At 39.2% G+C, this 12,417-nt stretch overlaps 1 protein-coding gene across 6 annotated transcripts in view; it reads left to right on the top strand.

The window, feature by feature from the left end:
* The window catches only part of LOC124590946, a 278,651-nt gene that overhangs the window by 174,802 nt on the left and 91,432 nt on the right, over window positions 1-12,417 (top strand). For all 6 annotated transcript variants that reach the window (XM_047131688.1, XM_047131689.1, XM_047131690.1 and 3 more), the window contains one exon: window positions 4,363-4,554. In XM_047131688.1, coding sequence (XP_046987644.1) covers window positions 4,363-4,554 — 192 coding nt within the window. The remainder of the gene's footprint in view (window positions 1-4,362; window positions 4,555-12,417) is intronic.

The following is a 12,417-nucleotide window of genomic DNA, read 5'->3' as shown; positions in this document are numbered from 1 at the left end:
GTAGGAAATGGACCCCGAGGATGGTGGGTGGAGGGGGTAGAAACATATAGACAGAGAGAGGGACGGGAGGAGAGGAGGAGATAGACAGTGGAGAGTGGAAAAGGTGGACAGAGAGAGGAGGGAGATGGAGGTGGACAGAGGGAGGGCAGAGGAGATGGACAAAAAGAGGGTGAAGAAGGAGATGGGCTAGTGGAACTGGGAATAAAATATACTGAGGCAACACTAGGTACTCAGCTAGTTTCTTATAAAAATGCTGTAGCAAAATTTTGCTCCTAAATAACTACATTCATGTCAACAATTTGAGAAATGGTCAAGAGCCATGAAACAACATCAAAATGGCAATAGATTTGTTTACTTACAAGGTGACTGTGCACAGTGATATTAATATAAAGTATACTGGGAAACTGAGCATGGTATCAGGATGGCACTTATTGTGTACACCCCTTCATTGATGGCATACTGTATGTCAGATCAGTAGTGGCAGTGTTAGGGCTATGTTTCTTTTACCTAAAATGTCTCTTGCATGTTCTGTAAGATTCAAATTCAAAATGTGAGCTGGCCGGCCAAGAAGTGTGTCCTCAAATTGGAGTTGAGTGCACACGCCTCACCAGGCCAGCCCTGCATGGTGGGGCTTTGTCATCCATCACTCAGAGCCAAGATCCATGTGCACTTTGAAAATGGCACACACACACACACACACACACACACACACACACACAATAGCAGAATGGCACCACTATAGATTGTTGCCAACAGAGAACCCCTGGGGAGCATATGCGCTGGTGTATGTATCCCCAGCTTGATGCCGCCCCAATGGGGATCTCTATCACCACTATATTGGTCTCATTCTGAATATTAGAAGACATGCAGTATTTCCCTGGAAACTGTATGTGAGCACCCAGGAAGAATCATTCTCCAAGTTAAACTGTGGCTTTTCTGTAAAGAAGACACTGTCGTATGGTTACCGGCTCTACTCACAGTAGGCAAGACACAACATTTATCTTGACACACTGTCTGTCTGGATGAAGGGACTGCACTGCGTGGGTTTCTGTTTGCACGAGACTGACCACTCAAATCTGACAACATGAAGGCTGACAACTGTGTGACCCAGAGGCTGTCGTGACGACTCTACCTGTGACAGGTGCTGTGTTGGTTGTATGTCTTTGGACACTTAAGGGAAAAATGACAGTTAATTAATAAATCTGGGTGCTGGTTTGTAGTGTTTGGCCAACCTTGCCCATCTTGCCATTAAACATGTCCTTTCTTATGGGATACTGTCTACAGTCAGGAAATAGCGCTACCAGTGACATTCAGCTTGCAGCCCACCTAGTTTTGATTGTGATTGGGATGTATTCTGCCAGTAATCCAGCCATTTGTGATGTTACCCACTGTATTTGCTGTGCCTTGACTTGTTTGAATGCTGTTTTTCAAATGCACACACAACTTTCTTAATGTCACCATACCCAAGACATACCCCTACACACAGCTGCACATGCACAAATTTTTTTCATAATAATGTGTTGTGTATGTCGCGTAGTGTCCCATCAGAGTTCAGTTCTCACCATGTCACTAAGGCATGGTCAGTTTTGATGGACCCACTAACTTACAGACAGGGATGTGTTTCATGTACACTTACAGTAAAGTTACCTACAGCTTTGTTCACTATTTTGTGCCAATATGACACCTAAACAAAGCAACAATTTGTGTGTGTGTATGTGTGTGTGTGTGTGTGTGTGTGTGTTTTTGAGACTACATGTTAAATATATAATTTATAAGTACTTTAATTTTTCTTTCACATGGGTTTTTGTCTTGTCAGTACAATATTTTGTAATGACAAGGTATATTCAGCAAGTTTTTCTCTAAATGCTGTGGCTGAATTATTGTTTATGATTGTGCAATACTGCAGTACAGAACTTTTCTTACATGTTTTGTACTGAACTGGTCAGTATATTTTATCATTAACATTTGACCATTATGCTCAAATAAACCATTGACCGTCAGTTTTACATCTAAATCATTATAGGTTGTTCAGCCTGAAAACATGTTGTCAATATATGTTTACTATACCCTTCAAATCTCATTGGGAAGTTGACTGTGGAAAATAATCTAAAGCTGGAAATTAGTTCTCGTACATCTCCTCGGTCAGTATTGTCTGACTAAAAATCAGCATTAACGTCTCCTCCAACACATGTGATTCTGTAAGAAGCTATGTAGTATTTGTGCAGCCTGATTCAAATTTGTCCCTCTATCATATGTTATGACAATCATGTTTACCTGTCATCAAATATTCTGTGCTGTTGTTGGCTTACACATTATGTGATCAAAAGTATCCGGTCACCTGGCTGAAAATGATGACAGCTTCCACTCTCACAGGCATACGTTCAGTCAGGTGCTGGAAGGTTTCTTGGGGAATGGCACCCATTCTTCACACAATGTTGCACTGAGGAGGGGTATCAATGTTGGTTGGTGAGGCCTGGCATAAAGTTGGCATACCAAAACACTCCAAAGGTGTTCTAAAGGATTTAGGTCAGGACTGTGCAAGCCAGTCCATTACAGGGATGTTATTCTCGTGTAAGCACTCTGCCCCAGGCCGTGCATTATGAACAGGTGCTTGATTGTGTTGAAAGATGCAATTGCCGTCACCGAATTGCTCTTCAACAGTGGGAAGCAAGAAGGTGCTTAAAACATCAGTGTAGGCCTGTGCTGTGATAGTGCCACGCAAAACAACAAGTGGTGCAAGCCTCCTCCATGAAAAACATGACCACACCATAACACCACCATCTCTGAATTTTAGTATTGGCACTACACATGCTGGCAGATGACGTTCACAGGGTATTCGCCATACGCAAATTCTGCCATAGGATCGCCACATTGTGTACTGTGATTCGTCACTCCACACAACATTTTTCCACTGTTCAGTCGTCCAATGTTTACGCTCCTTACACCAAGCGAGGCGTCGTTTGGCATTTACCAGCATGATGTGTGGCTTATGAGCAGCCGCTTTACCATGAAATCCAAGTTTTCTCACCTCCTGCCTAACTGTCGTAGTACTTACAGTGGATTCCGATGCAGTTTGGAATTCCTGAGAGATGGATGATGCAGCCATAATGCTGTTAGACATTGTGTCCCTCTTCAACTGTCCGCGATCTCTGTCAGTCAACAGACGAGGTCGCCCTGTATGCTTTTGTGCTGTACGTGTCCCTTCCCGTTTCCACTTCACTATCACATTGGGAACAGTGGACCTAGTGATGTTTTGGATGTGGAAATCTTGCATACAGACGTGTGATGCAAGTGACACCCAATCACCTGACCATGTTCGAAGTCTGTGAGTTCTGCAGAGCACCTCATTCTGCTCTTTCACAATGTCTAATGCCTACTGAGGTTGCTGGCAGTAGGTGGTAGCACAGTGCACCTAGTATGAAAAACGTATGTTTTTGGGGGTGTCCGGATACTTTTGATCACATAGTGTAGAGGTAAACAGAGCAGACATCTCGTTTATTTAGGTACCTGTTTACAAATACAATGTACCAGACCTTATGGTTTTCATATTTGTAATAGTGTACTATGAAAATATACAGTTTAAATGATACACTGTGTAATAGATACATCAGAAATTAATCATTTTTGTTCTGATTTGTTGCACAAAAGCATAGGAAAATGTTTCATTGGCAACTAAAACTATTTCCAGAATGAAGCTTTTGGAAGTAGGGTATTTTCATTTGACATCATATCTAGAGCCATAATGCTTTACTCAGAAAATGAAGTGTCATTTTAAGATTATATGTTAATCTCAGCTTTGAGAACAGAAGTCAAAATTTAGTTACAATTTTCAAAATTTATCAGTTAACATCAATAGTAAACTGCTGCCCTCAAATTTATATCATTTTTACAAGGAAATAGGTTAAAAACAAAATTTTGAAACATTTCATAAAAAACTGCTTATTTCACAAAAATTTTTTCACTGTCATTTACGCAAAATTTTCCTATCCCTACCTGAGCATTTTTCTGTTCATTCATTGTCCTTTCTTCTCCCTTCGTGAATGGCTCAGGTCTGATTTTTAAATTGTATCTTACACACAAACATAACATATTTTTGTTAATACAGTGATTAGAGATTTACCACCAACAGAGATTATGAGAGACCAAGCATGAAACTGTATTTGTCAAGTTAAATGATTTACTTTGAAATTTTCCAATGGAACATGTTACTCGTTCTAATTTTCAGTCCTTGTTTTGGTACAGGAATTGTATCAAGATGCAGTACAGTTTGGAATAATATTTTGAAATTTTATTATATTAAAAAAACCAGGAAGACTATATAAATTTGTAGGATGTGGATTATGCCCCTAATCTCTATTTCAGGAATTGGAGCAACATACTAAAAAGCTCAGGGAGAGATTTGGTAGATTTCAGCTACCACCAAGTCTTACTCCTTTTGATCCAACAGTGGATCAGTTACCACTTTTTCTTCCACACTACAAGGAAGAGGTGCTTAGAATGAGACGCTTTAAATCAAGAAGCAGGACTTTTCCTGGAGAGGATAACGAGAGTACGGTAAGAACTGTTTACAGTGAATTTATGAAAATTATTTGATTGTGATCTTACTTACATATGTTTTTTTTTCATAACTGGCCTTTCATTGTCTACTGAGATGCCTGAAAAATTTTAAATCAAATTATTGATTCAATATTTAACTTAGTAATTTGAGTTTTGGAACTGTACTTGCATTTTTATGACCAGGACGACTTCTTACTGCATCTCTATGAAAGTTGTTGCGTTCTTGTGGTGTCATTGACTAGTTATGCAATGTATACAGTAGGAATTTATGTTGGTAATTGAAAGTGGAGATACTGCATGTAACATAATTTCATAATGTGTAAAAACTAACTGTTGGTTAGTTAAAGATTAAAGGAAGGCACCACAGCAGTACAGAGGCTGGCTGCTCGATTTGTTGTCAGTAGGTTTGATAAACACATGAGTATTACAAAGATGCTTCATGAATTCAAATGGGAATCCCTGGCGGGAAGATGATGATCTTTTTGTGAAACGCTGTTGAGAAAATTTAGAGGCCTGGCATTTGAAGCTGACTGTGGAATGATTCTATTGTCACCACCGTACATTTTGCATAAGGACTATGAAGATAAGATAAGAAATTAGAACTTTCCTTCCCCTTCAGCCTTTCTGCTGCGAGGAGCTGCAGGCTCCAAAAGCTTGTATAATTATAACCTTTTTTATGTGCATGTTATGCCGCCACTTTGTGAGTAGATTTTTTATCTATGCAATTACATTATAATAGTGAGGAAGATACATTAAAGAATTGTGTTCTTCCTTTATTAAGTAGGCTTTGTATGGGATAGCAGGGACCATGAAGTCAGTGAAATGCCTCTGCAGCACAGCTAATGGAAAATGCTGCTTTATGTCAAGCATTACTGCTGCAGGATATAAAAGCGATAGTGAGTACTCAATTGTGATGAAGCTGCACAACACCTTAAATTTTAACAAAATATTGTGATTTGTAGGGATGTAATAGATATGTATACTTGTGAACTAAAGAAATAAGAGAGTGTTGATGTAACTGATGTACATAATATTGTTAAAAAAAATTTAAAAAAAATTAGGGAACTGCAAATGACAGCTGCATTTATTTTTGCTTTTAACACACCTGCTCATTCTGAATTTCATGGCAGGGTTTATGTGCTTAAAGTCTCGACAATACCAATCCCTTTAAAGAACTTAAACTGTTTCATTTCTGGCATACTACACTAGCATATTAGGGCTAGCCATCTTACAGAACAGCTTCTCATGAATCTGATGATGCATGTGCAATTCTGCTATTGTGTGTTAATTGCTGAAAGTCACCTAGCCTGTAGTTGAGATTGTCGTGTTTTATTGGGAAAAAGAAGGTACAGGAAAGTAATGACTGAGCAAGTACCATACAGTGAAGCAGAAAAGTTGGCTCAGGATCAACAGTCACCTACCTTTATAATATCATTTGCAGCTATTGTGAAAAATTTGCACAAAAAATTTAGCATGTTGAGACATACAAAGACCAGTAACAAATAGAAAGGAAAGTAAAACACACCTGAACTAGCAAATGCACTTGTAAAGGTGCAGAAGCTGTAAAGCACCTCCTCATTTCCAAGCCCATACTTACAAATAGTGCACATCTATATGATGAACAAAGACAAACCTTCTAGCATCTCTACAGCAGTTAAATCTCCATCCATGTTATCAAAATATACACAAGTTACAAAAAGCAAAAAACATAAATCTGAGCCCAAAGCCTTTAGACCTTTCAACTCTGGTTTTTTCTGACAAATCTGATGAGACTTCAACAGATACTGTAGGTTCGTATGAGCAGTTGCCAGTGGACTCGTGCGCATGTGCAGAGCTGAATTCACGTATGAGCAGTGCCTTCCTCCCACTTCTGGCTGCTTGAAGCGTGGCTGTTTGTTGTATGAGCAGTAACAGCAAGTAGCCAGATGCTACCCAGAAAAATTTTTCTGGCGTGCCCAAGCTGCCAGATTCGCGCATGCGCAGAGCAAGCTGAGTTATAGTGGGGGGGATCCTTCCCCACGTGACCCGTGTATATGTTTCGTGTCTTTGACCCTTCGTAATATTGCTGCTCTCTTCTTTTACAGCTCCCACGTCAAATGAAATCAAAATAGATTTCTGTGGCCGGGAGCCATCAAGTGAATTAATATACATTCTCATAACCATGAAAGACCAAAATAAGTTAGTAGTTTCAATTTTCTGATTTTATATTATTTCCACATTATTAGTAATCAACCATTAATGTCTTAATGAAGCTATTTCTGTCTGTTTTGTAGAGAAATTTGCTTCTATCAACTTTTTTTCTGCTGAGGCAGTTAGTTTATTTGAAGCGAAGTGTTTCATTCTGCACTATTGGCTACTTTCAACTTCGTTCAATTTCAAGTGCAAATTTTCATTTTCTGGGACGAATGACGTTATACCATAATAAAGAACCAAACATGAGAAAACAATACTGAACCTCTGAGAAAATTGGTATCACGAAAACCACATGGAATGCTGAATAACAGGTACTTAAGAGTGCATCTGGACATACAAATGTGCAATTAGAGCGGAATGAGGCATTTTACTGTGGTTTATGAAATTCCCATGCTGGCTGGAGTAGTCTCTCATGTCCTGTTCCTTTTATGACACTGTAAGATCTCTTAATGCTATATATGCACGAATATACGTAAACAATATAATAGAAGGAAACATTCCACGTGGGAAAAATTATATATAAAAAACAAAGATGAGGTGACTTACCGAACGAAAGCGCTGGCAGGTCGATAGACACACAAACAAACACAAACATACACACAAAATTCAAGCTTTCGCAACAAACTGTTGCCTCATGAGGAAAGAGGGAAGGAGAGGGGAAGACGAAAGGAAGTGGGTTTTAAGGGAGAGGGTAAGGAGTCATTCCAATCCCGGGAGCGGAAAGACTTACCTTAGGGGGAAAAAAGGACAGGTATACACTCGCGCACACACACACATATCCATCCACACATACAGACACAAGCAGACATATGTGTGGATGGATATGTGCGTGTGTGCAAGTGTATACCTGTCCTTTTTTCCCCCTAAGGTAAGTCTTTCCGCTCCCGCGATTGGAATGACTCCTTACCCTCTCCCTTAAAACCCACTTCCTTTCGTCTTCCCCTCTCCTTCCCTCTTTCCTCATGAGGCAACAGTTTGTTGCGAAAGCTTGAATTTTGTGTGTATGTTTGTGTTTGTTTGTGTGTCTATCGACCTGCCAGCGCTTTCGTTCGGTAAGTCACCTCATCTTTGTTTTTTATATATAATATACGTAAACATTTACTTGAAGCTGACTAAGTAGGCAAATTTGGTCAGTAGTTTTGAACTAAATATTTTGTTTCAAATATAATGACAGCTGTAGCAGAATTTTACAAATCTACCTTCTGTGAAAGTGTTTTTTGATCACAAGGCACTTGTCTAGTACTTCCTCTAGGCCTGAAGTTATTTCTTAATTTGTGTTTATGTCTTAAATTTATAGAATGCCATTCTATGGTAAATTGTAGACTGGCAGCATACCGTGTTTTATCGTTTTAACTCCGAACGTGGCTTCGTATTTAATCCTAGAGTAGAATATAAACTGTCAGTTGTGGAGTTTCTTTGCCTCACAGACAACCTTGTTAATTTTTTGAACATTTTGAAATAGTCATGAAATTTATTGTCCTTTATTCCAGTGTAAGCTACACAAAAAACTTTTTTTGCAAGAAATTTTTATTCCGTCCTACTAGCTTTTTGCAGTGCTGTGTAGATGTAAACCTGTTGGAAATGCCACATAACAATATTGCAGAGTATGAATTTAAAAAACAATCTGTAAAATTCACCCCTTAGCAAAATGTTATGGTACTTCGAGCTGTCGAGTCTAATTTTGAAATGATATTTTGCCAAGAACTGCTTCCTTATTTGCATCCTTTATCTGGGTGGGATATGATAAGACAATTGCTCGAAGTACAACTCTGTATGTCCTCTCAACAACATGCTGCAGGGCTGCACATGGTCATGTGATGCCCCACCATGAAATTCAACCAGAAATTCGACGAAAAGCGTATGAGCAGAGCAAGCACCAAACACATGCTGTCTACGTCATCGTAGCTGCGCATGCGCAGTACAGCCTGTTGCCTGGCGCTGTCTGGTAACTGCTCAAATGAACCTTATACCTCTCTGACAGAACTGCCGAGCCCCTCATTCAGTAAACTATCCAGCTTAGGTTCCACAAGTTGATGGAATTTCAGTGAAGCTTAAATGGGTTCAAGACACAAGGGGGGAAATGAAACTTGTAGAGCAGGGAGACCTCAATGTTCGTATTTGGAAAAAAAAAAAAAAAAAAAAACAATTTAAACTTCCTGGCAGCTGTGTGGTAAGAGGGATCATGTCCACTGCAAGGATGACCTTGCTGAGAAAATGACCAAAGAAGGGATGGCTGTGTTTGTAAGTAATATATACCACTTCTCTGCTACGCCCCTCATTACCGACCTTAAAGCTTTTGCTGTTGAAACACATGTGGGACACAGGAGTACGGTAATGTCTCATACTTGCCACCATGAGCTAAACCAGGCTAGGCTATGGGACTGTCAAACACCATATGATACAACTCCTCCAACCAGTCTTCCTACAGGGAGATGTAATGCACACAGTGTATTATGGAGCTCATCCCCTGCCTGCCCCATCACTTAAATGGTAAAGAACCTCATTATGCTATAGGACCTATTAGCCGAACACATTTCAGAACTGCTACTAAAGTGCGCGTCATTTACGACGGCGGCTGAGTTTAGGTTCGTTCTGCGCGTCTGACGTCACAAAACACAGTCAGTCAATGAACAGAGAACGACGTTGCCAGAGCTCGACTGCAGTGCAGAGCATGGACGAGTGTCTTCAGTTTTAGAAACGTTCCGTCATAAATAAAGTAAATGAACAAAAGCAATGTCTTGATAGCAGACTTTCTATAAAAGAAAGTTTGGAAAAAGCATTCTTTATACCAATTGCTTCATATTCTATTAATTAATTAAACCAAACAAGCAATAAGCCTCCTAATTCAGGCGATAGCAAGGAAATTCATTCTCACTAACCGCTTTTTCGCAATAAAGAACAACGGTAATTGTTTATTTCCTATTGTACTTCGATGAAACGTGAGTAATTCATAGTCATACCAACAGTGTTTGTCGGTATTTAGAGTGATTCTTTAAAGTAATCCAGGATTTCTGTTGAATGACGAGCTACGTTAGCGTAAAGGTTAAGGTGTTTAGTTGCTAAGCAAAAGGTTCTGAGTTCAAACCTTGTTCAATGCTTAATATTTTCTTCATTTAAAAACAATATCGATGTGTCTTACTTCATGAATTTTATTCGTTTGAATGTAATTTTTTGAAATTTCTAGTGGCAACTAAAATCAACCATACGGAAAGTATACGCTGTGGACTTTTACTTCTGCAAACTCTTCAAAATTTCGTGCAATGGTTTACTACATTTAATGCTGCACAACAACTGCGTTGAACATTGAAACAAAATTAAGTCATTTATGGGGGGAAGGTATCAGTCAAGAAGATGTGTAAAATCAAATTTTTGGGCCAAATAGTTTTTGTGAAATCGAATGATAAGTGTGTCATAACCATGAATACTCCCAGTTCTTACCTATATAAATATCTCTGTACATGACCATGAATACTCTTCTGTACATACCTTTATGAAATGTTGAACCATGAACTCACGTAACCATGTGCGTGTACCTATCACTGTGTGCACAATTTTCCTCTCCAACACATGATGGTTCTTACATTACCTTAAACAGTACTCTTTCTGTTTGTGTCTTTGTGTTTCACTGTGTGCAACCGTATGGGTAATTGTGTAATCTGATTCTTCAGCCAGCCTATGTAAAATAAGTCGAAGGTTATAGAAAACTATGGAAATTGAGAAGGACTTCAGTGATAGAAGTGTATGCATATGGACAGAGGGAAAGATAGATTGGTATTCAAAAGAGAAGTAAGAAAGGAAAAAGTAGGACAAGAAAGGAAAAAGTAGGACTGGTTGCTAAGTTCGAAGAATAGAAAGAAGATAGGCCCAAGGCAGGATATCCTCTCCCCCCCCCCCTCTTCCCCAGGATCCCCACTTCGCCGGTACTTGAATGAGAAGCCAGAGGAGGTATGATGTTAAACGTCCCCTGCAGAATGGACATTGTCACCTTCACCTTTGAAGTCCCCGGAGAAAGAGTTTAGCATCTCCTATGGAATGGCAAATGGTGAAGAATCAGTCACACTTGTCTGCGAGGGTTGTGTCAAAGGTGTGGGGTGTGTGTGTGTGTGTGTGTGTGTGTGTGTGTTTGTAGTGTAAACCTTGTGTACCTACACTACCCACTCCCTTTCAAAATTGATACAAACCCTCCCCATTCATACAATATCTCACAAACGGTATAAAAATTCTAATATTCTATAAAAATAGGAAATTATACACTACAACCAAATAGTTATTTTATCAGTTAGTCACTTCACATTATATCTTATACACACATAAAACACCTTGTTCACTTTATGTCAACTAGGTATCGTTCTTCTTAAACAGTACCACCATATTATATCTTCTCCTAGAATGTTACTCTGTTAGTTTTACCTCACGCTTAGAGGTAACTTTTTACCATGACTCCTTAAATTAGTGCCGGCCGGAGTGGCTGAGCGGTTCTAGGCGCTATGGTCTGGAACCACGCGACCGCTACGGTCGCAGGTTCAAATCCTGCCTCAGGCATGGATGTGTGTGATGTCCATAGGTTAGTTAGGTTTAAGTAGTTTTAAGTTCTAGGGGACTGATGACCTCAGAAGTTAAGTCCCATAGTGCCCAGAGCCATTTGAACCTTAAATTAGTCATAACCGTGCAGTCATAATCGGCCACTTAAATACTAATATGATAGGATAGTTTAAGAGGTTATAAATAGATTACAGAATAGTCGAAGATTTGAAGGGAATTCGGTGTAGGAAAACTAATGTGGAAGTACCAGCGAATGCAATTCAGGGACCGACGGTCGTCATTCTGCCTGTTTACACAGAATTTTAATGTCCCTGGGGTATATACCACTTGACGTCTTTAATATTATATTTTCCTTTTTCTTCTCCAGTTGTAGGATCCACTAAAAATAAGGTTTTTGGGTGGATTACCGATTGTACTCGGTAAGGGCCCACACACTTTTGAAAAAATTTATGCATTTCTTTGGGCAGAGCTCTGAAGATGTTGTTTTACTAAGACTAGATCATCTACCTTATATTGAGGTTCTATAGCCTTCTCGTTGTGCTTGCTTACTCGTGCTCTCTTAACTAAGTTCTTAGCAACTATCGTTTGTTCAGTTGGTAATCAGTAGGTTGTTCTGGCCAAGTAAACATTTAATAAGTGTTTCACCTACAAAGGGTTTACCTAATCTTGTAAGGGTGTTAGTCCAGTTGTTAAATGTTGTAACTCATTTAAAATAAGCTCGAAATCTTTAATTTTTGTCGCCCATGATGTATGGTTTTCATGGCAGTAAGTGTGGCATAATTTCCTAATTTCTTTCATAACTCTTTCTCACGGGTTAGAAGGATTATAGTTGGATGTTAGTATTTGACGAATCCCTTCCCATGCTAAAAATTCTCTAAACTCGTTACTAGTAAACTGAGGTCCATTGTCAGAAAGAAATCGTTTTGGTTTTCCTACTTTGAGAAAGTATTGTTGTAGACAATGGATTACTATTGGTGTGTTTGCTGTTTTAATTGGATAGAATTTAATATACTTCGACCAACATTCTATGAGAACAAAAATGTAGGCCACTCCTCCTCTTCCTTCTGGAATTGGTCAAAAGAAATCTGCAGCGGTTAGATTTTGTAACGCTTTAGGAATAATTGG

The sequence above is a fragment of the Schistocerca americana genome, chromosome 2, assembly GCF_021461395.2.
Source record: "Schistocerca americana isolate TAMUIC-IGC-003095 chromosome 2, iqSchAmer2.1, whole genome shotgun sequence".
NCBI classification, from domain to species: Eukaryota; Metazoa; Arthropoda; class Insecta; order Orthoptera; family Acrididae; genus Schistocerca; species Schistocerca americana.
This window is presented reverse-complemented; position numbering and strand designations above follow the sequence as displayed.